General features: G+C 45.5%; 1 protein-coding gene across 1 annotated transcript in view; it reads right to left on the bottom strand.

The window, feature by feature from the left end:
- TRPM6 (transient receptor potential cation channel subfamily M member 6) overlaps window positions 1-23,770 on the bottom strand; it is a 94,016-nt gene extending 70,246 nt beyond the window's left edge. The window contains 3 exon segments of the mRNA XM_069777204.1: window positions 9,970-10,008; window positions 10,841-10,920; window positions 23,627-23,770. Coding sequence (XP_069633305.1) covers window positions 9,970-10,008; window positions 10,841-10,920; window positions 23,627-23,770 — 263 coding nt within the window.
- Between the last annotated feature and the right edge of the window lie 2,329 nt (window positions 23,771-26,099).

Genomic DNA, 26,099 nt, shown 5'->3' with positions numbered 1-26,099 from the left:
TGATCTCGGGACCTCATTTTGATGACCCCAAAAGCAAAACCCATTATAATTTTGCCTTCTTATAGGCAAACCAAGACAAACAGGTCAACGCTCATAAATTAAACAAAAAGTATCCAAGCTGTAACTTGGAGAACAAGCCAGTCACACTAAGTCACTTACAGATGTACAATTAAATGACTATTTCAGAAAACTGTGAGGGATCAACACAGATGGAAGATCATTGCTGACATCGTGTTGCCAAATAACACATGGACTCAGAATCCACACTCAGAGTCGTTATAGAGGCATATCTAAACTAAAAGTGTTTCAGATCAACATAGCTGTAAAGCAGGTAGCACAAGGGACACAGATTTGGATAAAATCTGCCCACAGGGAGCACAAGGCTGATGACTATACTTGTTTATGACTCTTCCTGCATACCTCAAAGGAAGGACCAGAAGAAAGAAACAGTTTTGATTTTATTATTGGTCTTCAGAGGACAAATTTCTCTACAGCTGTGCTATTAGACTCCTTGCTCCATTTTTTTTATGCTTGCTTTTTGGGGGGAATCCAGGGTAAGAGACAGCAAATGTCAGGAAAAAAATGATCTTTAGATGAAAGATGAGAAAAAACATAGATACCCTATTGTCCTTTGGTCCTGAAAATACCTTGTGCTCACTGTACTCCTAGAGTGGCCTCACAATAACAAGACCTTTCATCCAGGAGACATGCTGAAAGACAGAGGACCAACAGCAATCGCAATCAAATGCTACGTTACCTTACATTACTCACATACCACATTACACAGACTGAGTCTGACTCAGCAAATACCAGTGCTTGGAAGGACAGCACTGAAAAGCAATCAATCAGGCTCATCAGCAACGGATTAAATTTTCTAAAATATTAATTAATTTCAGCCCATCATCAAAATATGAGCACAGAATGACTATCTATCTATCTCATACGTTACTGTTCCATATGGGGTTACATCAGCAGTTCCTCCTAGAGCAGCAAGAGTCAGAGCAACCTGCCTTTTCAAAGCAGATATCCTGTGGAAAGGAACTAACCATCTGACAAGACAAATCAGTGCTGTAACCTTGAAACTGAAAGGCCAAATGAACACTGAACTATGTTAGTAATTAACATCATTTGCACTACATACTTAATGTTTACGTGTAAATGTACCCAGAGGTGAGCTGCACTCAGAACAGCTCAGTTATGCTGAGCAGGCAGTGGAGAAACTGCACATAGACCTACCACACAGGTGTGCAGGATACATGCAGCTGCTTTTACCTCAGAGATTACCACAGCAAAAAGTATGAACTGTGAAGGACTGGTATTTCCCAAATAGCTCATGCTCTGCTCCAAGCTGACACACTCACTCTCTAGACATCTAGCAGGAAGGGACAAGGTGCTAAGGACTCCTGAGATACTTGAGAGGTCAAAAGCCAAGACTAAGTGGCTCTCAGGAAGGTTGAGGAAACCAAAGCAGAACATAACCTACAGCTGTCTCAGTTTTTTTTTCTGTAAGGTTTTGTGCTGTGTGCATAGTGACAGGACTCAAGGAGGAGAAGAGCTACCAGACAAGAATGATGGTTGAGTTGGGATCACTTGGGAGCACTCGACACACACATGTCCCTGCGACCTGTCAGGCTGCACCCCAGGGTGCTGCAGGAGGTGGCTGATGTCCTTGTGCAGCCATTCTCCATCAGCTCTCAAAGGCCATGGAGATCAGGGAAGTCTCCAACAGTCAGAGAAAGGCAAATGTCACACCTGCCTTCAAAAAAGGGCAAAAGCCAATCTAAGGAATTGCAGGACAGCCAGCCTCCCATCAGTCCCAGGTGAAATCAAGGAGCATGTCCTCCTGAAGCCCATGCCTGGGCACAGCAGGGACTAGGCAGCAACAAGGAGCAGTCAGCAAGGATTTACCAAGGGTAAATCATGCCTGACTCACCTGACTGCCTTCTGCGACAAAATCGTGGGGATGAGAGGACAGCAGCAGATGCCACCTACCTCCACTCTAGCCAGGCTAGGAGAGCAGCGGATGCCACCTACCTCTGCTCTAGCCAGGCTTTTGGCACTGTATCCCCTAATATTCTTGTATCTGGGCTGTGACATTACGGTCTGGGAGGGAGAACGTGTTGATGGGTGAGGACCTGGTTGGGTGGTGGGCTCACAAGTTGGTGGTTGTTAGGTCAGACGCTGCCTGGAAGCGAGTATGAAGCAGGGTCCTGCAGAGTCTGTGTGGGGTCTGTCCTGTCCAGCATCTCCACCAGTAACCCAGAGGAGGGGCGGGAGGACAAGTGCAGCCCTGGGGAGGGGCAGCCCTGGGGCATGGCCCTGGGCGCTGGTGGGCAGTGAGCTGAGCCAGGGCCACCCGTGTGCCCGGGCAGCAATGAGGGCCAGCAGTGCCTGTGGTGGTGGTAGCAGGACATAGCCCGAGAGCCAGGGGAGGGCAGGGACTGTGCCCTCTGCTTGGTCCTTGTCACACCCTGTCTAGGTACCGCCTCCAGTTTGGTCCCCAACACAGAACAGAAACCAGCAAACTGGTGGGACCTCAGGGGCGAATGACCATCCTGGTGATGGATGGCAGGGCTGGAGCCCTTGGCCTCCAAGTAGAGGCTGCGGGACCAGGGATGGTCCAGCTGGGAGGAGGGATGGTTTCAGGGGCATCCAACAGCATCCCCAGCACTGACAGGAGGGAATGGAGGAGATGCAGCCAGGCTCTTCACAGTGGTGTGTGGTGGGAAGGCAAGATGCAGCAGCACAGCTGAAACACGGGAGGCTCAAGCTGGAGTTAAGAAGCAGCCTCTTCCCCAGGAGACCAGCCCAGCAATGAAGCCGGGGCCTGGGGATGGGGAGTGCTCTCTGGCCTTGGGGGTTTCACACCCCGACTGCGTGAAGTCCTGAGCAGCCCAGTCTGACTGCCCCAGCTAAGCCTGCTTTGGGCAGGGGCTGGGACTGGACACCTCCCCAGGTCCCTGCCCGCCTGAGTTATCCTGTAATCCTATGAATATGAATTGATTTAAAGCATCTTTGCAATGACTTTACCTTCTTTGCCTCAAAGGCTCACTAGACTACTAGAGAAGGAGGGAGCAATGTCAGTAACACAAAAGCACGACTTCTGGATAAGTCACACTTCAAGCAACAAGGGGAAACCTGAAGGGTCACACTGAGGCAAAAGTTACTGCAGTAGCCAGATTACAAAATCCGGTGCCCTGGCAGGCAACACTTCAGAGATTGCGTCCAAAGAATATGCCTAAAAGGTCAGATATAGCGACAATTTGTGAGACATCTCAGATGTGTAAGGATGTAGACGTTCAGCACCAGATTCATGAATATTCATGCAGGGAGAATGCTACGTCTACGTGCTGTCTGAGATGTGTTTGTGAGCACTTCACTGAAGAGCAGATAGAGGCCACTTCAACATGCCAGGGAAGCACGGACAAAGGTGCCAGTAAGTTACTCAAATTTGATTAGCAACTACTAAATGGAGTTATTCTACTTAGTATTAGCAAACAGTTGCATAACCTACTCATAAACTGTTTGCAAACCTTGGAAGTTCTCTGCAAATAAGAAATCATTAACAGATTTCATTTGCCTACAATATTAGGTCAAATTATAGTAGGCATCAAGTACATTCACATGACTTTTGGACTGTTGTGGAAAATTACAAATCACAGGAGGCCCAAAACTTGTTTCGTTGCTGATTTAATAAATACAATATAACCAGTTATAACACTCATGTGAAAAAATTTCCCCTTGTTAGGAACAGAAAAATTCTCCTAGAACAAAGCTTTGTGTACACCTTAAGATATACAAGAACACAAGAACAGTTAACATTTGAGAAAATGTACTTGCAACATAATGGCTGACTGAAATGATCATCAGACACCCACACCCATTCTGCATATATAGACAGACCAACAAACAGGAGTCACATTAATTTAAACAGCATGAAAATGCTCAACGAAAAGTGAAAGAAACACCTACAAGATAAAAAACCCACAAAGGTATGGGATGTCTTACAGAGAAAGGTGAAAGATAAAAACAAACCCACCCTGCAGGTTGCACATTTCCAGCTTCTCTTCCTCCCTCTCCCACTGTAGCATTCACATTCATGCAGCTAACCTGTGTTTGATGAGGAGGCTGATTTGGTGGAAAGATAACCTCGGTTTGGTTTTCCACCAGCCAGGTTAATTCTCCCAGACCAAATAACAACATGGTCACTCTGCAGGGGGAAGGGGGAGGACTGCCAAACTACTGTAGTCTCAATTTAGACAGGATTAAACCCCTATATGTTGAAGCACAAGTTAACTTCAGCTTAGATACCCACCCAGGCATTGGCAGGTTAGAAGGAAGCATTAAAATCCTCCCTGCATTTCTACTTCCAGAATACCTGCAAAAATATTTGAATCTCTATTCTTCTGCTCTAAAGCAAAATAGACATGCAGCCGTTTCCTCAGAGGGAGCTGACCCTTTCTGAACAGACGCCACACAGATCATTTGCCTTACTTACAAGGCCAACACTATTCTGTATATCAGCCCTTTACAGTGATCTGATTTCAAGGAGTAATTTATTTGCTTTTTGGAAAATGTGATTCATTTCACATAAATCTTAGAAGCAAAATAAAATGTGTAACATAATGAAAAAGCAAATAAACATGCTCATGCAGGTGACAGCACTAGTTAGCACCAGCTTGCTAATTGTTAGTTATCAGAAACTCATTATTTTCTGTTGCGTCAGCCTTCAGAAACCTTTAACACAACACAAATGTCAAGAGAAGTTAAAAATTTTGTTCCAACAGCTGATAATTCATTATCAAAAACATACAGCATCAAAACCTATTTGGGAACACCAGCTAAATGACAAATGTTGGATCGAAAAGAACTCATTAATACAAGCCGCAAAATACTACCTGTCTGAAAAACCCACACACAAGCTAAAAGCACCAAAGTGATGTAATTTTTGTTACTTCCCTTCCCAAAAGCAGGGACTCAGAAAGCCCACTGCAGAGAAGATGAAAAACCTTTGGAAAACGTATCATCAGGGATGTTTCTATTACCATCTTTCATAGAATACTAGAATCATTTAGGTTGGAAAAGACCTTTAAGATCATCGAGTCCAACTGTTAACCTATTACCGCCAAGCCCACCACTAAACCATGTCCCTAAGCGGCACATCTACACATCTTCTAAACATCTCCAGGGATGGTCACTCCACCACTTCTCTGGGCAGCCTGTTCCAATGCTTGACAACCCTTTCAGTGAAGACATTTTTCCTAATAGCCAATCTAAACCTTCCCTGGCACAACTTGAGGCTGTTTCCTCTCATCCTATCGCTTGTTCCTTGGGAGAAGAGACCAACACCCACCTCGCTACAACCTCCTTTCAGGTAGTTGTAGAGAGCAATAAGGTCTCCCCTCAGCCTCCTTTTCTCCACACTAAACAACCCCAGTTCTTTTAGCTGCTCCTCGTAAGACTTGTTCTCTAGACCCTTCACCAGCTTTGTTGCTCTTCTTTGAACACGCTCCAGCACCTCAATGTCTTTCTTGTAGTGAGGGACCCAAAACTGAACACAGTATTCAAGGTGGGGTCCCGCCAATGCCGAATACAGGGTGACAATCACTTCCCTGCTCCTGCTGGCCACACTGTTTCTGATACCGGCCAGGCTGCTATTGGCCTTCTTGGCCACCTGGGCACACTGCTGGCTCACATTCAGTTGGCTGTCAGACAACACCCCCAGGTCCTTTTCCGCCAGGCAGCTTTCCAGCCACGCTTCCCCAAGCCTGTAGTGCTGCATGGGGCTGTTGCGACCCACATGCAGGACCCAGCACTTGACCTTGTTGAATCTCATACAGTTGGCCTCGGCCAATCGATCCAGCCTGTCCAGATCCCTCTGTAGAGCCTTCCTACCCTCAAGCAGACCAACACTCCCACCCAACTTGGTGTCGTCTGCAAGCTTACTGAGGGTGCACTTGATCCCCTCATCCAGATCATTGATAAAGATATTAAACACAACTGGGCCCAATACTGAGCTCTGGAGAACACCACTTGTGACTGGCCACCAGCTGGATTTAACTCCGTTCACCACAACTCTTTGGACCTGGCCACCCAGCCAGTTTTTAACCCAGTGAAGGATATGTGCGTCCAAGCCATGAGCAGCCAGTTTCTCCAGGAGAATGCTGTGGGAAACAGTGTCAAAGGCTTTACTAAATTCTAGGTAGACAACAACCACAGCCTTCTCCTCATCCACTGAGTGGGTCACCTTGTCGTAGAAGATCAGGTTAGTTAAGCAGGACCTGCCTTTCATAAACCCATGCTGACTGGGCCTGATTGCCTCGTTGTCCTGTATGTGCATGATCTGCTCCATAACCTTCCCCAGCACAAAGTCAGGCTGCCAGGCCTGTAGTTCCCCAGATCCTACTTCTAGCCATTCTTGTAGATGGGTGTCACATTTGCTAACCTCCAGTCAACTGCGACTTCCCTGGTTAGCCAGGACTGCTGATAAATGATGGAAAGTGGCTTGGTGAACACTTCTGCCAGCTCCCTCAGTACCCTTGGGTGGATGCCATCCAGCCCCATAGACATGTGTGTGTCTAAGTGGTGTAGCAGGTCGCTAACAATTTCCCCTTGGACTATGGGGACTTCTTTCTGCTCCCCGTCCCTGTCTTCCAGCTCAGGGGGCTGGGTGCCTTGAGAACAACTGGTCGTACTGTTAAAGACTGAGGCAAAGAAGGCATTAAGTACCTCAGCCTTTTCCTCACCCTTTGTCACTACATTTCCCCACACATCTAGTAAAGGATGGAGAGTCTCCTTAGCTCTCCTTTTGTTGTTAATGTATTTATAGAAACATTTTTCATTGTCTTTTACAGCAGTAGCCAGATTAAGTTCTAGTTGGGCTTTGGCCCTTCTAATTTTCTCCCTACATAATCTCACAACATCCTTGTAGTCCTCTTGAGTTGCCTGTCCCTTTTTCCAAAGGTCATAAACTCTTTTTTTCCTGAGTTCCAGCTAAAGCTCTCTGTTCAGACAGGTTGGTCTTCTTCCCTGATGGCTTGTCTTTCGGCACATAAGGACAGCTTGCTCCTGCACCTTTAAGATTTTCTTCTTGAAGAATGTCCAGCCTTCCTGGGCTTCTTTGCCCTTCAGGACTGCCTCCCAAGGAACTCTGTCAACCAGGCCCCTAAAGAGGCCAAAGTCTGCCCTCCAGACGTCCAAGGTAGCAGTTCTGCTGACCCCTCCTTACTTCTCCAAGAATTGAAAATCTTATAATTTTGTGATCACTAGGCCCAAGACAGCCTCCAACCATCACATCACACACAATTCCTTCTCTCTTCACAAACAACAGGTCCAGTGGGGTGCCTTCCCTAGTTGGCTCACTCACCCACTGTAGCAGGGAGTTATCTTCTACACACTCCGGGAACCTCCTAGACTGTTTCCTCTTTGCTGCATTGTATTTCCAGCAGACATCTGGTAAGTTGAAGTCTCCCATGAAAACAAGGGCTAGCAATCATGAAACTTCTCCCAGCTGCTTATAGAATATTTTGTCTGCCTCTTCATCCTGGTTGGGTTTTCTATAACAGACTCCCACCACAATATCTGCCCTGTTGGCCTTCCCCCTGATTCTTAGCCATAAACACTCAACCCTATTGTCACCATCATTAAGCTCTAGACAATAAAAACACTCCCTAACATACAGGGCTACCCCCCCACTCCCTCCTTCCTTGCCTGTCCCTTCTGAGGAGTTTATAGGCATCCATTGCAGCACTCCAGTTGTGCAAGTCATCCCACCGTGTTTCCATGATGGCAACTATATCATAGTTTTCCTGCTGCACAATGCCTTCCAGCTCCTACTGTTTGTTGCCCATGCTGAGTGCATTGGTGTAGATGCACTTCAGTTGGGCTACTGATCCAGCCACCTTTTTATGGGTAGAAGCCCTAATTCCTACGTGATGACTTTCAGGCACTTCCATGGTTTCTAACACATCAGTAACCCTTGTGTCTTTGCTGCCGCATGGATCTCCATCCCCTACCTCCACTGAGATGGCAGACCAAAGGATCTCACTAGCACACTGTTCCTCAAACACTGGCTTGCCGCCCCCAGGCTTATCTCTAGTGAGCCTGGTTTTATCCTTTCCCCTCTTCAAATTTAGTTTAAAGCTCTTTCAATGAGCCCTGCTAACTCCTGTGCAAAGATCCTTTTCCCCCTTTTAAGACAGGTGTACCCTGCCTGCTGCCAGCAGGCCTAGTGTCGTGTAGACCGATGCATTATCAAAAACCCCCAAATTCTGCCACTGACACCAGGCTCTTCCTGTTTCTTCCTCATCATTCCCTGCAACTGGAAGGATAGAGAACACTGCTTGTGCTCCTGATCCCTTAACCAGTTGTCCCAATGCCCTGAAGTCTCTCTTGATTGCCCTTGGACTTCCTGTTGCAACTCCATCGCTGCCTACCTGAAAAATCCATAATGGATAATAATCTGAGGGCTGTGCCATGGTAGGAAGTTTTCTCTTCACATCTTTAACCCAGGCCCCAGGGAGGCAGCAGACTTCCCTATGAAGTAGGTCTGGTCTGCGTATTGGGCCTTCTGTTCCCTTCAGAAGGGAGTCTCCTATGACAATGACCCATCTTTTTTTCTTTACGGAAGTGGTTTTGACACAGGGCGTAGGCCGACTTAACCTTGGTAGCACTTCCATGCTAGATGAACCATTGTCCTCATTATTGTTTGGTTCTACTTGCAGAGCCTTGTACCTATTATGCAAGGGCACCTGGGAAGGTGGGGTAGTCACAGAAGAACACGCCTGCTGCGCCAGGCAGGAACTTGTCGCTATTGCCCTCTATCCCTTAAGTCACTGTGTTCAGCCAGGCAGAGAGAGGATAGGGAATCCTCCGTATCACGCATCCTGTCTGCCTGTTGGGCCTGTTTCAGGGAAGGTAGGGTGCGATCCCAAGTAGTCTGTCTCTCTCTTGCACTCCCTGATCCTCCTCGACCTACCCACCTCCTCCCGGAGCTCTGTCACCAAGCGGAGGCGCTCCTCTCTCTCCCTGGGCGCACCTCCCACAGCGGTGCTCACTGCTGCCGTCCCGTCCTGGCGTGAGGGCAGGGCGCAGCCCGCAGCCTGGCACCTGGCTGGCAGCGTGTGCCCACCCGAGCTCTGTCTGGGCAGCTGCATCAGCTGGGGCAGGTGCAGAGTTTAGGGAGGCCATGGCTTTCTGCGGGGTGGATAACATTGCTTCCTGGTCGAGCTGGCAGAGCTTCAGTGCCCTTCCTGCATGCCCTGCCATGCCAACTGCCGCGCCGCGCCGCACTGTGCCCCTGCCATCGGCCTCTTTGCCCAACCTGGTCCCTGTTGCTCCCCAGGAGCTTCTTTTATAGGTGTGGGGGCTTGGCCGCCAACGCTCCTTGCCCTGCACAGGTCCCATCAGCCACTGTGGCACAAGCTGTGGGCTTCTGGAGGTTCTCTTGGCTCCCCGGAGGTTCCCCCGGTTTGGGAACCCCCCCCGGCACAATGCTGGAGCCCTCCACTGCAGATCCTGCTGGCACCAGAGCTGCTCGCCTGGGCGACTGAGTACTAGTTTTGGTTACACCGTGTTCTTCTCCCTTTATTTTGTTCTTCCTCTTTCCATAATTCTTACTGTTCTCCATGGCTTTCATCTCACTCTCCTTCATATTACCCAGGATACAGCTGGAATTGTCTCCCATTTAAAGCCATATTTCTGCCTTTCATTCCTCAGGAGAAGATTAAGACAAACTCATCCACACAAGGTATTTGGATAAAATTTTCTATTGCAAATAAATTAAAGGTTATCATACAATTTGTTTTACCCAGGTTTATGCTAAACATTCACCAGCACAGCCCCAGAAATGCTGCTCTGACGATACAAGAGGAAGAATATTTTTGTTGTCATTAGTTCCTTGACTAGGAATGCCTATCACTAACTTTAGGTCATTATAAAAATCACAGATACCTATTTATGCACACCTACCTGATTAAATTCTGGCACACCTGGCATCCTGCAGGACACCTGTGATAAAAGATGGATAATTAATACACACTTGTATAAAAGAAAACTTCCGTAATGGTATTCAGAAAGTATCAACTCACTTGTGAAAAAATTCTCATCAACAGCATTAAAGGCTGTAATCTTCTGCACTCATCCCTGGAAGACGTACTGGGTAACTTCAGTGATTTGTTTGGTGTTTCGCATTTCAGACTGTATATCAAATCTGCATTTCATAGATGAGCTATTTATCTTATCTACTGTATGCTATCTGTGTGTTCAAAACAATATGATCAAAATTAAAAGTTTACATCCTCCAAATGTGATCTCACCGAGTTTATTTAGGCAACACCATCCACTAGATACACAAATTGGAATGCCAATTTATGTTTGCATTCTCAAGTCCTAAAACACAGGTTGAGGATTTGATTTTCCTTACTCTTCACACTCTACACCAGCCTGACCAGAAACCTCTGTCTCAGAAGACTGTGATCAGCAGCAGGCATTATTCTGAGGAAGGGAGAAAGTGGTGGTATAGGATTAAGAATTCCTGTGCAGCAGTAACTCCATGTAATTCAATCTCTCAATTGGATGCCATACCGCAGTTCTGGTTATTGGACTGAGAGCAACACATCTAAGAAGCCTAGGAAGGTCAATTATTGCCAATTTCTAATTCAGACGAACAGCCTCATTTAAAATGTACTGGTGACAGTATCTATGAAGACCCATAAACACCAGCAATCACCAACCGGGATATTGCAAAACTGCAAAGAATTTCATGAAAGTTACACACAATGCCCATAAAAAATTATTCTTTCTAAATGTAACAGAAAGAAAGTGAAATTCATTGTTTTACCTGTGAGGATCTTTTGAACTGGGAATGATGTGTACACATTCTCTTTTACTGAAGACCTCTTCGATCCAAGATTTGGGGGACTGAAAAGACATTTCAAATGTAATTGTATTGCTGAACTTCAGAACATATAGCCAAAATATGAGCTATAACATCTACATGACTGTATATGCATAACACATAACTCAGAATGATTCCCATCACAATGTTAGATGAAACCAAACACTATAACCTGAAGTTACAGCTCTGAACAGTCGTAGCCCTTCACCCCCAAGTTTTACACAGCCCCACAAAAAGACCAATATTAAAATTTTCCCACCCCTCACTAATAAACATGAAAATTATTTAGAGGATCTGTCAAAAACATATACAATAGATGAGGTGGTAAGGATGAATCAGAGCTGCTTAAAGGACTGCACTTTCCTTCTGCCAGAAGACTAGCAAATGGCAATCTTACTAAAGCTCTAAGTGTCAAAAAAGGCAAGATATTCTTTTTATCTGAAAGAGATGATTGATTCCTTCTTTTACTATTCTTCACAGAGTTAAGAATAGATTCATCCTGGTTATATGTTTGCTGAACTAGGACTACTGCAAAATGCAAGAGCAGGGGCCAAAGAGTAGACCTAGCACTTAGTGTGCATGTCAGGTGGTTTTTTCCCACTGGCTTCCTGGGACACTGTGAAAACTGTCTCCATGAAGCCTGTTGCAGCCGAGTAAACTGAACAGTCACTATGGTACACAGGGTTTTTTTCAAAGAATCTCACTGGTACTCTTCAAACCTCTTCCTCTTCAGGTCTGTCAGGATCAAATTCCCTGAAAGGAAGGATGGGGTTTGTGTGCTGAAATCTGAAAACTCTGGGACTGAATTTAGTAAACTGGAAGTAAAGGCGCTTTTCTTGTTGTCAAAGGGAACTAGCCCCACAATGAAACATGTGATAGACAGGTATTTTATCATGAAGAGTAAATGCAATTATACCTGTCATCATTGTCTCATTGTTTCTCATGTTCATCTTGCTCTCTGTCTGTTACATAGACAGCAAGCTGTCTAGGACAGGGCACAGTGGACATACAAAGCAAACAGTAACCAAATAATAAACATTAACTCCTTATTCACTCCTCATATTTAAAAATGATTGATCCTCTGCAAAATGTCTACCTTCTAAAAATACTTATGGTAAGTATTTGTCTCCATACTTGTTTGTAAAATGGGTCTTTTGTACAATGACTTAGAAAATAATTCAGTTCACAAGAATGCCAGTAATTCAACTTATTAAGAGTACTGCTGGGAGCATTTTATGGATGGAGTTCAGCAATAATTTTTATCAAAGAGAATACGTCTCTTTTATCTCCTGAATGGAATGATGATTCTTAATAAAGCAGGCCTGTTTGAGTTTTTTTTACTTCAGCTTCACACCCCTAAATATCCCACATAATCTCCCAGCCAGTCATGCAGTTATGGAGGGCCACAAGCTACCTGAGTGAACTACTGGCTTGTCTGCAGTTGAGGACCCAGCTTTCACCAAGACTAATGGGAGTCCTACCTTTGGTTTTAATGTACTCTGAAACAGGCCCCCACTGACAAAGATGAAAGAGATCATTAAAAAGCAGTTTGCTGCTATCGGTGTGCATGTGTATTTTTCCAGGAGTAACTAATTGAATTGTGTCTGGCTGAGCTTCGAATGAAGGAGTAACAGCGTGGAAGATCCTCAGGGCTGGACAGAGCATGGGCACGCAAGAAAATTAATTATCTTAGAAAGAGAGCTACTGAAGACAAAGTGCAAAAATTAAATCCAGAGAAAAACCTTGGAAACAGTGAAGCAAATTTCATTACCTGAGGGCAGGCACACACTGCTTTCAAAAACCTTTTGGTAGTATTCTTCTTAGTAATTAGTATTGTTTCATGCTTCCTAAATCACTTTAGTTGTTTGAGCTACCAAGAAAACAGTGAGTGCTTCTAATACTACAATACCCTGGGACTCTGATTCTTCTGAACCCCATTACTATTTCTGGTAATTGATTTTCTATCAGAACTAGGCAACAAATTTTTTTTTTATGCTATGGGATGACTTGGATAAGAATGAACTTTACCAAACTTTTCATTAACAGGAAAGAGTGGGACAGAAAAGCCAAGAGGTTGACAAGTCTTACAGCATTTGCTGAGGCAACATGCTCAGCCTTGTGAGAGAAGAACAACATCCAACTGCTGTCACTTTAATTTAGTAAGAGCACTAGTAGTTCAAAGTAATTTTGAGCAAGTTGTTGGCATCGCACAGTCTCAGGTAGCTTCCTTTGAGCTACTTTACCTCCAGCATGACACATTCTGGAAATCAAGCATTATCTGGGTATCTTTCCAGGTGTGAAGGCCAGCATTGGAGATATACAGCCCAGCATAACAGAGAAGCATTGCATCAGCCTAGGCACCACCAGCAAAACATGCTGCCAGCTGAACAAGGCACTGGCACTCTGCTAATCCACATGTGAATACACTTGAAAAGGGGTGTCGAAGAATTTTTTTATCTCTAAAGCTTAGTGTTCCTCATCCTAAAGTTACATGACACAAGACAAAATATAAATCAATAATTTTAAAGAGAGGAGAGGTCATCTGCTATACAACAGCTGTTTGCTGTGATTATCTCAAATCAAAATATAACTTGCAGTCCTCAGTGATGGCAATACACTGTGTGAGTTGAAGTTACAACATCTAATATGGGAGATGAAAAGGCTTCTTCTCTACTGTCAACTTTTTGAACATCTAAACTGTCTTCTAAAAAACATACCTTTTTTTAAAAAAATTCTCTTTTTTTTAGATTTTGGAGGGTGGTTGGGGGTTAAGACAAAAATATCAATGCTTAAAATTCTGGATGTTTCGTGTATCCTTTTTCAATTTGGTCCAAAAACACCTATGTTTGTCTGCAACTGAGGCAGGAAGGGCAACGACTAACACACTCCACAGCTGCTCAGGCCACTCTAGTCACAATGGGTTGGGCTCAAGGTCCAACAAAGCCAATGAGAAAAAACTCCTACAGCTTTGGATCACATGCCATGAATCTAACCTTGCTACTAAAGTGGTCATTGACAAAATTCCCATTTATTTCAGATGAACAAGATCGCTATAAAACTTACTTGATCTTTGAATCTCAAAGCACCAAGGATGCATCTTACCCAGTGGCACAGAGATTCCACTAGCACTGCACTCACATCAGGTAACTCCAGGATTCTCAGTAAATAGGACTGAAAACAACATTTCAAAGTGCAATTGATACAATACTGGGAGTTTTCACTCTGATCTCCAAAGAAACATAGTACCTATCCGTACAGTTATTTCAAGATTAAACTTTGCTTATTTACATAAAGCATTTGCCGGAGTGTTGCCTGTACTGCACTCTTTCACCTCCTTGCTTCCTGTAATTTTTACGTTTTAAAAAGTAGTACTTAGATAGCATATCATCTGTATATGATCCTGATGAAGGCTGTACCTTTAGCATTTGTTTTCATCTCAAATGATAAACATGTGAATACAGCAAAAAACATTGTTTGCAAAGTCCACCATTTTTTGTTTAATGAAGTTCCTGAACAGATGGTACTACTTAAAAATAAATATATATTGAAATTCCAATCCACCGTAGGAAAAAAATAAAGTACAAGACTGTATCACTGTATTTCATCTTATGAAGCACAAATCTCAAAACTGAAACACTGTGAAATGCAACACATTTACCATTATTCTTAATTTTATGTAAGGTGAAATCTTCACTTAGTACATAAAATTTACACCATAACAATAACATTCATTTCTTAATCTAAGGCTTTACTTAGGTTTCTAAGCTAATTGTATAACCAGGAAAAGGGTTTTAAACCTTCATGCTTTTTGACTCGAGGGCTGGGCAAGTACAAATGAAAAGAGGAGACTTCTGAACTGCTATTTGTTTGCTCTTGATTCCTATCTTCGTAAAAGACCTCTGTAACATGTATATCTCCTCTCATAAAACTCTGGCTAACATTTCAAAACTGTCATAATTTAATTAAACTTCAACAACAAATTAAAATTTCTCCCGTCACTACAGTGAGGTACATACACCTCAGCCAGCATGAACCCGTATCCTTTCTACGACCAAACCCGAAAGGAGACAAAAATACACCTACATGTTACTTCTTACTGGCAAATTTCTGTTCTGATATACAGAAGAGCTGAAGCCAAGTTTATATTGCAGTTTTCCTTCCAATTTTCCTTCCAGAAAGTCCTGAGACCTGTGTTTGGGAGTTTTGCCTTCTCATTTCTCGCCAGTCTGAGGATTAGGATTGCTGCTTATACTTCCCTGCCACGGAAGAGGCTTTGGAGATTTCTAGACTGATTTAGTCAATGGGGTGGCAAGAGTTTGGCTCTGAAATTTAAGGCACATGAGTAGTTTTTAGAAAATTGCTTTTAATCACTTCTCCAATATCTTTAATGTCTGAGATCCTTGCATAATATGGTATTAAAGGGACACTGTCAGGTCAAATTTGGTTAAACGTAAGTAATGTTCCAAAAATTAAGGTTTCCAGAGGTAAAGAGAGAGATCAGAGCATAAAATTTAGAGGAACACCTGCACCACTCATTTCTTTCAAATACTTGCTTATGGGAAGTGAGAGTAGACAAAACCTAAAAATCCAGCCCAGCAGGGAAGTATCTGTCCTCCAAAATCCAGGGGTGCCATCAGCGAGGCAAGTGACCATGCCACCGTCCCGCCAGGGTCACAGAGTAGGTACGCAGCGCTTGGCTCACCAGTCTCAGAGGATGGGGCGACGTAGCCCTGAGATCACCTGCTGTACTGGTGGCCCCACTAATTCCACCACCCACCCATCCAGTGCAAACGGGTGAATGCTTCCACTCCTGCTGCTGCTTTCTTCTGCCCCAGCCCACCACCCCCCAACCCCCACCCCCCACCCGCCGGTAAAGAACTTGCCAGAGTCAAAGCCTTTAGATGCACTGCACCAATTAAACACTGATAAGTAGGGGCTAATGTGCATTTGTCCTGCTCGGAATTAGATTTACTAAACTAAGATCTGCAAGAAACATTCAGCCCCCTCAAGACCAGACAATAAGCACTGTTCATCGGTGGAGTACCAAACTCAGGAAAACTAGGTTACACTGCCAATACTACATGACAAATTTTTAGTACCATTAGCTGTACTTATGTTCCCTTTGGGGTGAAAGGCACAGATACACACATTTTCTAATGAAACAGCATGCTGCTCCAGACACTGTTCAATCCCCTGCAAAAGGAAATTAAGAGGCACACACCTCTGTGTCAGAATAACTTCATCCATTATTGAAATATAACCATTTATTGGACAAAGCAGGATCAACTGCCTTTAATGACACATTGTAGATCCAGACAGGGGCAGATAATGAGAAATCATATAATGACTAGCCAGTTTAAGTAACAGATTAGTTCATTTAGGCAAAGTACAGTTGTGCTGGAAACTAGCCAGAACAATCAAGTTCTAAGTCGCTTACTGAAACCGCAAAAAATTCGTACTGGTAACAGAGAGCAATAATTTCTATCTTGTGTCTTAGCCAAAACACTATTTCAAGAGCTGAAAACTGCTGCCAAGCACCATGCCTCAGCTCTGCACACACTGTGTGTATAGTGAATCTACTACACACAACCACTTTTCTATGTCACCTCTCAAGAATTTGGGTTTTCCTAAAGACCTTAACTATTAGAGCCAATATTTCTGCATTGCTGAGCAGGTTTGGCAGAATCTTAGCAAAAACCCCAGTATAGTTACACATCATATAACTCTTTTTTCCAGTGAGGAAATTATTTGTTACCCTCAAAATGCTTAGATGAAAGCAAATACTCATTAACTAGCAACAGATAATCCTGGGGCTAATACATTTGCCTCACAACTCCAGTATACTTATACAGTACCTGTAAAGAACCTGTACTGCTGATGGCAAGAAATAGAAATACCCGAAAGATCCAAAACTGATTTTCAGTGCCTGGGAAGGAGGGAGACACCATTTTCAAGTGAAAGCATATCTGTGAGAAGTCAGTGTAGCGTAGTGTGTGACCCACCCTTATTCAAGTACACAATGAGGGGAAAGAAAGAAGAACTTCCCCTTATTACAGCCACTGCAAAAATCCAGCCTCTGTGTTCAGCACAGCGTCCTAAAATATCTTAAACCCTTTTAAAAATTAACACACATAGAGCAAGTCACTTGCAAGAACATTAGATACCTGAAATGCAGCCAGAGTTCTCGTAAGCTAACACTCAAGACTATTTCACAAGAGCTCAGCCTGTAAGCACATTGGTATCTCTTGAACCCTTACCCCTGGAAACATTTCCTGAGCCATAAAAGCAAAGGTGGACTTGCAGGTATCATCATTTTATGCATAATAATTCTTAAGTGAAAAACAGGACTTCAGCAGTATTTCTGCATCCCAGGGCAACTGTAAATTACTGCCAGCATTAAAGAGATTTCCAACTTAACAGGCTGTCTTGCATAAGCTTTTCAGGGCAGGAACTTTCTGGTTCAGCATCCATTACATGCATGCTTACAGTATGAAGTAATATAACAACTGATTGTAACAAAGAACACCACTTTGGATCCACATAGGGTAGAAGTGCATTGTAAAACTCCAGGGTCATGTGCAATAAAATATAAACCCAATGTGAGGTTTTCAACAAACTCTCAGGTCTTCTAGAATTTCCTTGTGTTCAGGCTACCCTGTCAGAGGACAACAACCTGGCTTTGTAACACAGACGCAAATAGCAGTGGGGTCATGACAACAAAATGCAGGAAATACTAAATACAAAACTCGTACCTTGTCAAAGAAGCTCCAGCTTGACCCCTGGAGCACAGAGCTAGACAACAGATGGAAAGCTTAGCCCATTCTGAAAGACTAGGCCTTTAATTAATTTATTACTTTTTACTTTTTAAGTTTATTAACTAATCTATTAAGCCTTTCTGCTATCCCTGAACATGTAATGTTTTGGAAAAACACATCAAACAGCACTGCTCCAAGAGCACAGCCAGCCCAGGGTGGAGGCACTCATGGAGGGACCCCTGGTTTGCAGCTGTAGGCTCCGAGCAGACTCTCCTGCACAGCCCATGGCACTGGACTAGAGGGGGAAGGCCACAGAGGCCCTCACCTTAACATTTCTGCCAACAGCTCAGGCTTTTGAAAATGAGCTCTACACAAGAAATCTCAAATCACATTTATTTTCCTCAGACCTATCCTTGAAACAGGCCCCCAAAGCATTGCTAAAAATCCTATCTTGGCATTAGACATCTGCGAATTACTTAAGAACAGGTTTCCTGGTCTACTCCCCACTGGAATAGTCTCTGTGGCATGAAACATAATTCGGCCTTCCACCCAAAATAGGCCACTCCAAAACCCACTACTCTAGAAGCACAGCAACTGTTGAGATCAAGTTTGGATCTGGCTGTTTCATAACTGTGGTCCATACATGCAATGAAAAAATCTGTGCTTAAAGCTGATGGCAGCTACCTTGCTATAAGGTGACATTTATCTTACATTGCCAGCATTAAAATACAATATAATGTGTATCTTCTGCTCTTATAAAGCCAATTCAATGATCAGCATAAAATGTGGATTACTGAACAAGCTAGTCATACATAAGATACAGAGAGACATCTAAAGATTTTAATTGATGGAAAACAGTCTGAATAGCAGAATAAATTATAAAAGACACACAAAACTTGTGGCAAACAAGAGCAGGCACCAGTAATGGAGCAAGAAATGGCAAATTAATCCAAACTATATTTGCAAATCATGACAAATCCTTAAATATAAGAATGGCCTTATTTTACTGTGTGTCTTTCGGAGACAAAAGTTGCAGGGCTTCCTTAATAAACACTCCTGCTTGTCTCACACACAGTATTTTGGAAGCCATTAGTACCATTCATATCCCAAGGAAAATGAAGCATTTGGTCTTCTTTTATTAACTAATGCAAAATAATCAGAAAATCCCACAAATTCAAGGCAAGTTACATATCCCCTTTGAAATTATCTTGTTGTAAGTCATTTTAAAGAAGTGAAAATCCAGGTAGTCATAAGAAAATGATGTTTCAGATGTGTTATTCAGAGGGTCAATACAATGCTTCAAGTCTTGCTCAGATTTCCACTTTGGGATCGATGGAAGCCAGTGCTGCTTCTTTGTCCAGCACTTGGTGTTAGCAAAGAGCTAATCAACTCGCTATTTTTGAAACTGGGTCTCACCTACCTGGCACTGAGCGATCACAGAGGTCAACCACCTGCTGCTATTACAAACGCATTCCTCTATCAAAGGATTCAAAATTATACAGCATAAAGCTCTTCCCAAACCAGGAGGAGGAAGATAAGAAACTTATCTGCTGGTAAATTTCAGAGCTTTCTTTTGTTTGTCTCATATTTTCACAACACAGGGATTAATACTGACTAAAGAGGTGACTCTCTGAAGACAGGATATATCTAAAGTATCTGAAGTGGAAAACAAACGTAGTTAGCAAAATTCAGCTGGCCGAAGCATGAAGGGCCCCAGTACCTCACAACTTGATAGCAATCTGTATTAAACTGTAATACTATGAAGATTAAAGGATGTGAGCGACCCACACATGACTGTTCACTGTCACTCCTGTCAGCATTGCTCTTTTTGCTCCATTGCTTGTCTCACACAGTAGTAAAATCTTCATGGGTTTGACAGCTGTGTACAGCAGCCCTCCCACACACTGCAAGACAGGCAGACTGCTACAGGACTGAAATACCATTTTCCAAAGAGAGAGAGAGAGCACAGCTCAGATGATTTCTGAGGAGGCTGAAGGTATGGTCCCACCTCTGCTGTGGCTCACCACTCTCCCCGGCTCTGCCTACCCCACCACCTTGCACCAAAAAAAACCTTTTCTTTGTGTGCTGTCTTGCTTTTAAATGTAAGTCACATCGTTAACCCACCGAATGCTGCAGACCCACAAACAGCTGCCTCGACCCAGCTGGAAGAAGAGCCAGCCATGGCCTGTGAGCAGCTGCCTGGGTCTGCGGGGATGGAAACATCCTCCTGCCCCTTTGCCACAGAGGCCACCTCGGGCTCTCCGCTGGGTCCTCCCATGCCTTCAGCCTCGTGTGCCAAGACACATTCTACAATGCCAGCCTTATCACCTGGTTTGTTGCACAGGAGGTTACAACAGCAGACAAAGGGATCCCCAAAGGCTTGGGCTTCCCCAGGGCCAGGCAGTGAGGAGCAGCTGCGGTTGCTGTTTATGCCGGGCTGCACAGGATGACCTGGCAGCCACCGCCATTGCCCTTCCTGCACCAAGCCTGGCTGCAACTCCTGGCCCCCACCACGCCAGGCTGCTCTCCCAGGCACACTACCCTGCCACCTAAAAGGCCTCTGCTCCATCCTGCTGCCAGCTCCTCTTCCCTGGGTGGCAGTCCCAAAGCCCACCCAGCCTCCTGGGAGCACTCCCTGCTCACCAAGCTGCCTGGCTGCATCTGTGTTTGGACAGTCTTGTGAGCTGCACCGGCACAAGGGGTGAGGGAAGGGCCAGAGCAGGGGCAAGGAGGGTGCTGCAAGAAGCAAGGACAGGGCGAGCTTGCTGAGGGCTGAGGCTGCATGGCACCGCTACCAAGCCTTTCCAAAACGCTGGCAAGCCAGCAGGCAGAGGAACAGATGTATTTCGTAAGCACTTGGGATGTTCTAGTAGAACCTCCTCTACCCCTGTCTGGGGGTTAAATTGCGCTAATATAATGTAACCAAATGCAGTAGTTCATAGCAGTAGGACTGTGATCAAACCTGGGATTGTCCCACCCCAGCCAGGCTGGCAAAAAATTTATATCCACAGTCCGACCTCAGCAATGGAGCCTAACCTGACTGACACTACAGACTACCAAGCCTTTACAGATGTGACAAAGTCCCTCCTCACCTCTGTGTAATCCCTACCACTATATGGCAGCTAGGAAACCCCTTTTATAATGAAAACATGTTCTCTTTTGACACTACAGGGCTGGCACCAAGGTGCAGCCATGGCTGTTTACAAAGTTCCACACCATTACACCTGAAACCACCAAAGGCTGGGAGAAGATCGTTTGCCTTGTCACAGTTCCTGTGCAGAGTTTCATCATTATGACAATGCTGAAGAGGGCACAACTCAATTCTCATCACTGAGACTTAATAATTAGGAAAAAGCAAGAGCACTCATTTCATTAGCAACCCAAGGATATTCGATTTGGAAACAGTGACAACAAGATATCACACCACCAACGGGTTTTAAAAAACCCTTTTTTTTGATTTGCATTCATCAACATGCAGCACAACAGCATCCAGCTTCTGTCCCGGTGAAAAGGACAGCAAGAAACCCCCAAACCTGTTTTTAGATGCCTCCTTTTGTTCCCATATGACAGACAGAGGGAACTGGACAACTCCGAACAGTGCGTACCAGCAATGGCACTTGGGCAGAGATGCAAAGCAACACCAGCCCTAAGGAAAGGATGAAGACAAGTGCTTAATAAATGCTGCCTTTCTTAAGGCTTAAGCACTTTACTTAGAGCTACACCCCCTCAACGGGGCAGGAGAAGGTGTGACCAGTTTCAAAAACTAAGGTAAAATGTTAGAGATGAGAACGTAAAGCAAAAGAACTGGTAATTCAAAGCACACATAGCAGATCACAAGGGTTCACAGTCATGTTACACAGACATATGTTTGCGTATTGCAAGAATCAGAGAAGCTTTATACAACAGTTGATAGAGCCAGTCTGAAAACAACACTGAGGGAAAATCAAAACTTGCTAAATCATGGCCACCTCAGCTTTCTGTTGTGCTGTGAACTGCCTGAAGACTCTTGAACTTATTAGTACAGTTCTCAAAAAAAGCAGATTACCCAGCTTGGACCTACCACCTCCCCAGATAGCACCCAAAAGCCTATAGATCAGCTTGCTGGGGGACACCTGTGGGGGGACCCACCTTTTCAGCTGACATGATGCTACTGAGTGAAAAATAAATTTAAGATTAACCGAGCCATGAAAAGGCAGGATGAAGGAGTGACTTACTCAGGAAAAGAAGTAGGAAGAGTATTGCACATAGTTCACGTAGATTTTCCTCCTGGGCAGGTTTTGTTCAGCTTCGGCAGATGTAACCAGATCAGATCCATGCTGATGGACACTGTAGACGGAATACAGCAGTCCAGCATGGTCTGTGCCCATCCTATTTGCAACGCCAGTCATGGTCAGAGTTGTGCCGAGAGCAACAAGAAGGGAGTGACTTCCTCTTCTTAGCGCTGCAGCCTTCCTCTGACACGCTATCTTGTACTGCAACCCCACTTTAAAGACAATACTATAAATAAGGACAGTTCTGACACCATGACCATAAAAACCTGTTTTCCATTATCTCTGGGCACCTCCCACTGTGGTTATGCAGATGGGAACAAGAAGTCCTTGGGATGACAGAGGAGTGATATGCTGCAGCTGCCCGGCCACGATGTACAAAAAGTTTCACTGGTCCCAGAGGGCCCTACACTTTTATGTGCCAACAACATTTTTGAAAACTGGGACCTAGGCACACAAATCATTTAGATGCTTTTGAAGACGTTACCTGCAGCCCAGAATGGAGTACTATGCACACTCCACAATTGCATGCATGCATGGACGGACAGACAGATGTTTACTGAAACCTCATTTTCCTTTACGAGCTGTAGAAATTTTAAACTCACCTACCTTCTGCTCTTTTAAAACTACTACATGACTTTTTGCCTTCCACTTAGGTGGTCACAAATGGGAGCAGGAGGCGGGGGGGAAGAGGTAACAATTATCTTACCTGCTCCCTGTCCCTACAGTGTTTAAAAAAAAAAACAAAACTGAAGGTGGAGCTCAGAGAGAACTGTCTTTCTCTGGTACAGTTCTGTGTGATTCTTATGTTTTCTTCCTGATACTGGTTTCTTCCAGGGACAGCATACTTCAGCACATTCACTATTGGGTAATTTCTGTGCCCCTGACCTTGTAACAGCCAAGAAAGCTTCAGCAGTTGTCCCTTATCAAGCCACAAAACGATTAAGGAAAACTTAGGTTCAAACATAACCTAACCTGTTTGCTGCTTATCGTGGTTTTTAATAACACTATATAAGCCTGTTACTACTTTAAATAAGGTTGTTACGGTATAATATAAACTTATCAAAGAAAAGTCTGTAAACTGATTTCACAACTTCAGAGCATATTTTTCACTAAAAAACCAATGATGATGCTTCCTTAAACTCATTTCAGCCTTGTATCAATACGAGCTTATTCTTGGACATAACACTGCAATTGCCCTGGGAAGTCGAAAATACACTAAACCTCTAAAAACCGTCAACTCCATTTTGGTACCAAGAAAAGGATTTTGTGGTTTAACTTCAGGTGTTCACAACTTAAAACACTAGCGTTTTTTTTCTTAGTGTACAAGCAGATACTGGCCATTTTGAAAATCATATTCACAAACTGAAATACTCACAAAGCATATTCCACTGTAAACACGTTTCTCACATCAGCAAGTATTTCAGAAATGGATACATAAGATATGTTGCTACAGCATGATCTGTGTGAAATAGCACCCGGCCTCACAATTTTATCTATACTAGCAGAGATGTGTTCTTAAAAGCCCAACATCCGAATGACAAGTTCTGTCTTTAAATTTTTTTAAAACAGCTTCAGTCAGCGTCGCGGTAAAAAGAGGTGAAAATTGACTAGAGCCAGAGGCATTTCTCCTACATGTGACATCTAACCGTTGTAAACTTCGTGGCATTCAAACAGCACTACCACAAAACCAACGTGCAACGTACCGCTTGTAGCGCGGGCAATCGTTTTTGCTGGAAGCCTTTCACGGCTGCTAGAATACAAGCAGATGTGCGCGTCGTAGGATCACTCAAGTCCACATCTGCAGAAGCACAGGGTGGGGAATCGGCACGGACACCGGGACACCCCATGACTGGCAAAACAGCCCCCTGTAGCCTGAGGTCGTCTCTTTGCCATCACCCCAACAGATCTGTTCTCTCCCCCGGTCGCCTGGACTGTCAGATGAAGTCTGATGCCGTTTACCGATGTGCCTGAATGCCACTCACGAGGCGGCGAGTGCAACGCACGCCACCGGAGAAAGAAGAGCTTTTAGCTCGACGCCGTGCTCCTCCCGCCATCGCCCGCTCCCTCCGGACGTGCCTCCCTCTCTCTCAAAGGCCGAGGGGACTTTGGCCCGGGGGAGGACGAAGGGGACCGATCGGCCCCTAACGGCTCCCGCTCCTCCGGCGGCCGCCCGCTGCGCGGCGGGGCGCTCGGCAGCCCGGCCCCGGCCGCGGAGCAGCGAGACCCCCGGCCACGCCACCGCCCGCCGCCCGTCGCCGCCTGCACCGCCCTCACCTGCGGGGCCGCGGGTTCGCGGCTGCCCCGCCGGGCTCGGGGCGGGGGGGGCCGCCGCCGCCGGTCCTCCGCCGCCGCGCAGCGCTCGCGGGGCGGGTGCCGCCAGCCGCCCCCCCGCCAGTCACGGCCGCCGCGGCAGACGGAGCCCAGCTGCGAGAAGAGCAGGTCCTGCCACGCCGCCATGCCCGCCGCCGCCGGTGATCCTTGTCCCGCGGCGGCGGCGGCGGCGACGGCGAGGAGGGCGGGCGGCGCCTCGGCGGGGCGCGGCGGCTCCCGGGGCGCCGTCCTTTACCCCCGGCGTTTTAGGCAGCGATCTGCGTGGTTCTTCGCCCCCCCCCCCCGGTGTCGGAAGGCGCACGCTGCCGCGAGGCAGCAAGCGCCGCTCTCCTGCGTGGGACAGCCGAGTACCGGCGCTGCCTCCGCCGCGGCTCTCCCGGCGAGCCCGAAAGCCGGGCTGGGCGCCCGCTCCGCGGCCCCCCGCCGACACGCTGCCCGCCCCTCCGGGCCCAGCGGCGCTTTGCTTCGACCCTGCCAAGTTCTTCATCGCGTCGAGAAACCGGATCGCAGGTATCCCAAACGCGGGATACGGGTTTTGGCTCGAGTTTGTCCGCATCTCGGCCGCCCCTCTAAAGCCTGAGTTTTTTCCCTGGTCGTTTCTTAGGTGTCGTGAAAATAGATTCGTAGTAGAGGTTAAGCTTACAGCACTCGTGATAAACCTAATGGGAACGACCAAGAGGAAACCGAAGACTCTCTCTTGAATTACGAGGACTTGAATCATAGGTAATCAGCACGTTACTGGAAAGCGAAAGGTGAAAGAGTAGTTGGATTACAGCTCATGATGATGAACAACTCAACCGGTCTACGAGAAAACCGGTATGTGACCAGTGTGTGTGTTAATTAAAATCTTTATAAAGTGATGAAATTTGGATATAAACCCAAATTTCCGAATACTCGGGTTCTTGATCTTCCTATTCTTCTTCACATACCTTTTGTACCACCTTTTCCACACTGACAAAGAAAACTCAGAGGAGGAACCTCAACACCCCTTCAGCAGTTATCACTGTCTCCAGCAGGACTGGAGCCCTTGAATGCACTGAGGACCACAGCATTCAAACCAAAACAAGCACCTGCCGCAATTATAGCCAGTTGTACCTAGTGTGGACTAACATGGCAGGCATACGCCATTCTCCCTTTATTCTGAGTTTCTTTTTGTTTCCACTTTTGTGTACTTCCTCCACCTTGTCTCTCAAACCTCACTTTTCTTTCAATCTCCATTTTCTTTTGTCCCAAACTTACCCTCTTCCTATAATCAATCCCAGCCTCCATTCTTTGCTTTCTCTGCTCTGCCCTCTCACCCGCTTTTTGCCTACTGTTCCTTTTATTTTGTTGGTTTCAGTTGTGCCACTGTATTGACTGTGAGCTCCAGTGCCCGCCTGCCTCCGGATTTTCTCTGTATTTCCCATCCACTTACTCTTTCTAGACGTTTCTCCCATTTTCTGGTCTCTCCATTTCTAATTTTCCTGCCCAGCCAAGTCTCATCTTCCTCCATGCTGCCCAGCTTTCCCTCCTCCTCCTCCTCCTTCTACTCCTCCCCCTCCTTTTTCCTCCTCCTCCTCCTCCTCCTCCTCCTCCTTCTCCTCCCCTACACAAGAGCCCTGCCTTTGGACCACGCTGTCTCAGTGCAGGAGCCAGGGAGCAGAACCTCTGAGAGCACTAGGAAGAAGATACTCCCTCTGCCAGGTCAAGCACCCAAGCTCAGCAGCACCCCAAAAACTAGAGCAGAAAAGCCTGCTCAGCCCTGGGGCATGCCCCAGGGCCTTCTGAAATACTAGCTGTTAAACTTAGCAGTGGTTCCACATAAACTATTCTTTCAAAGACAAGGAAGAGAAGAAAACTTTTTCC

The sequence above is a fragment of the Haliaeetus albicilla genome, chromosome Z, assembly GCF_947461875.1.
Source record: "Haliaeetus albicilla chromosome Z, bHalAlb1.1, whole genome shotgun sequence".
NCBI classification, from domain to species: Eukaryota; Metazoa; Chordata; class Aves; order Accipitriformes; family Accipitridae; genus Haliaeetus; species Haliaeetus albicilla.
Note: the sequence above shows the minus strand (reverse complement) of the source record. Positions and strands in the feature narration are given on the sequence as shown.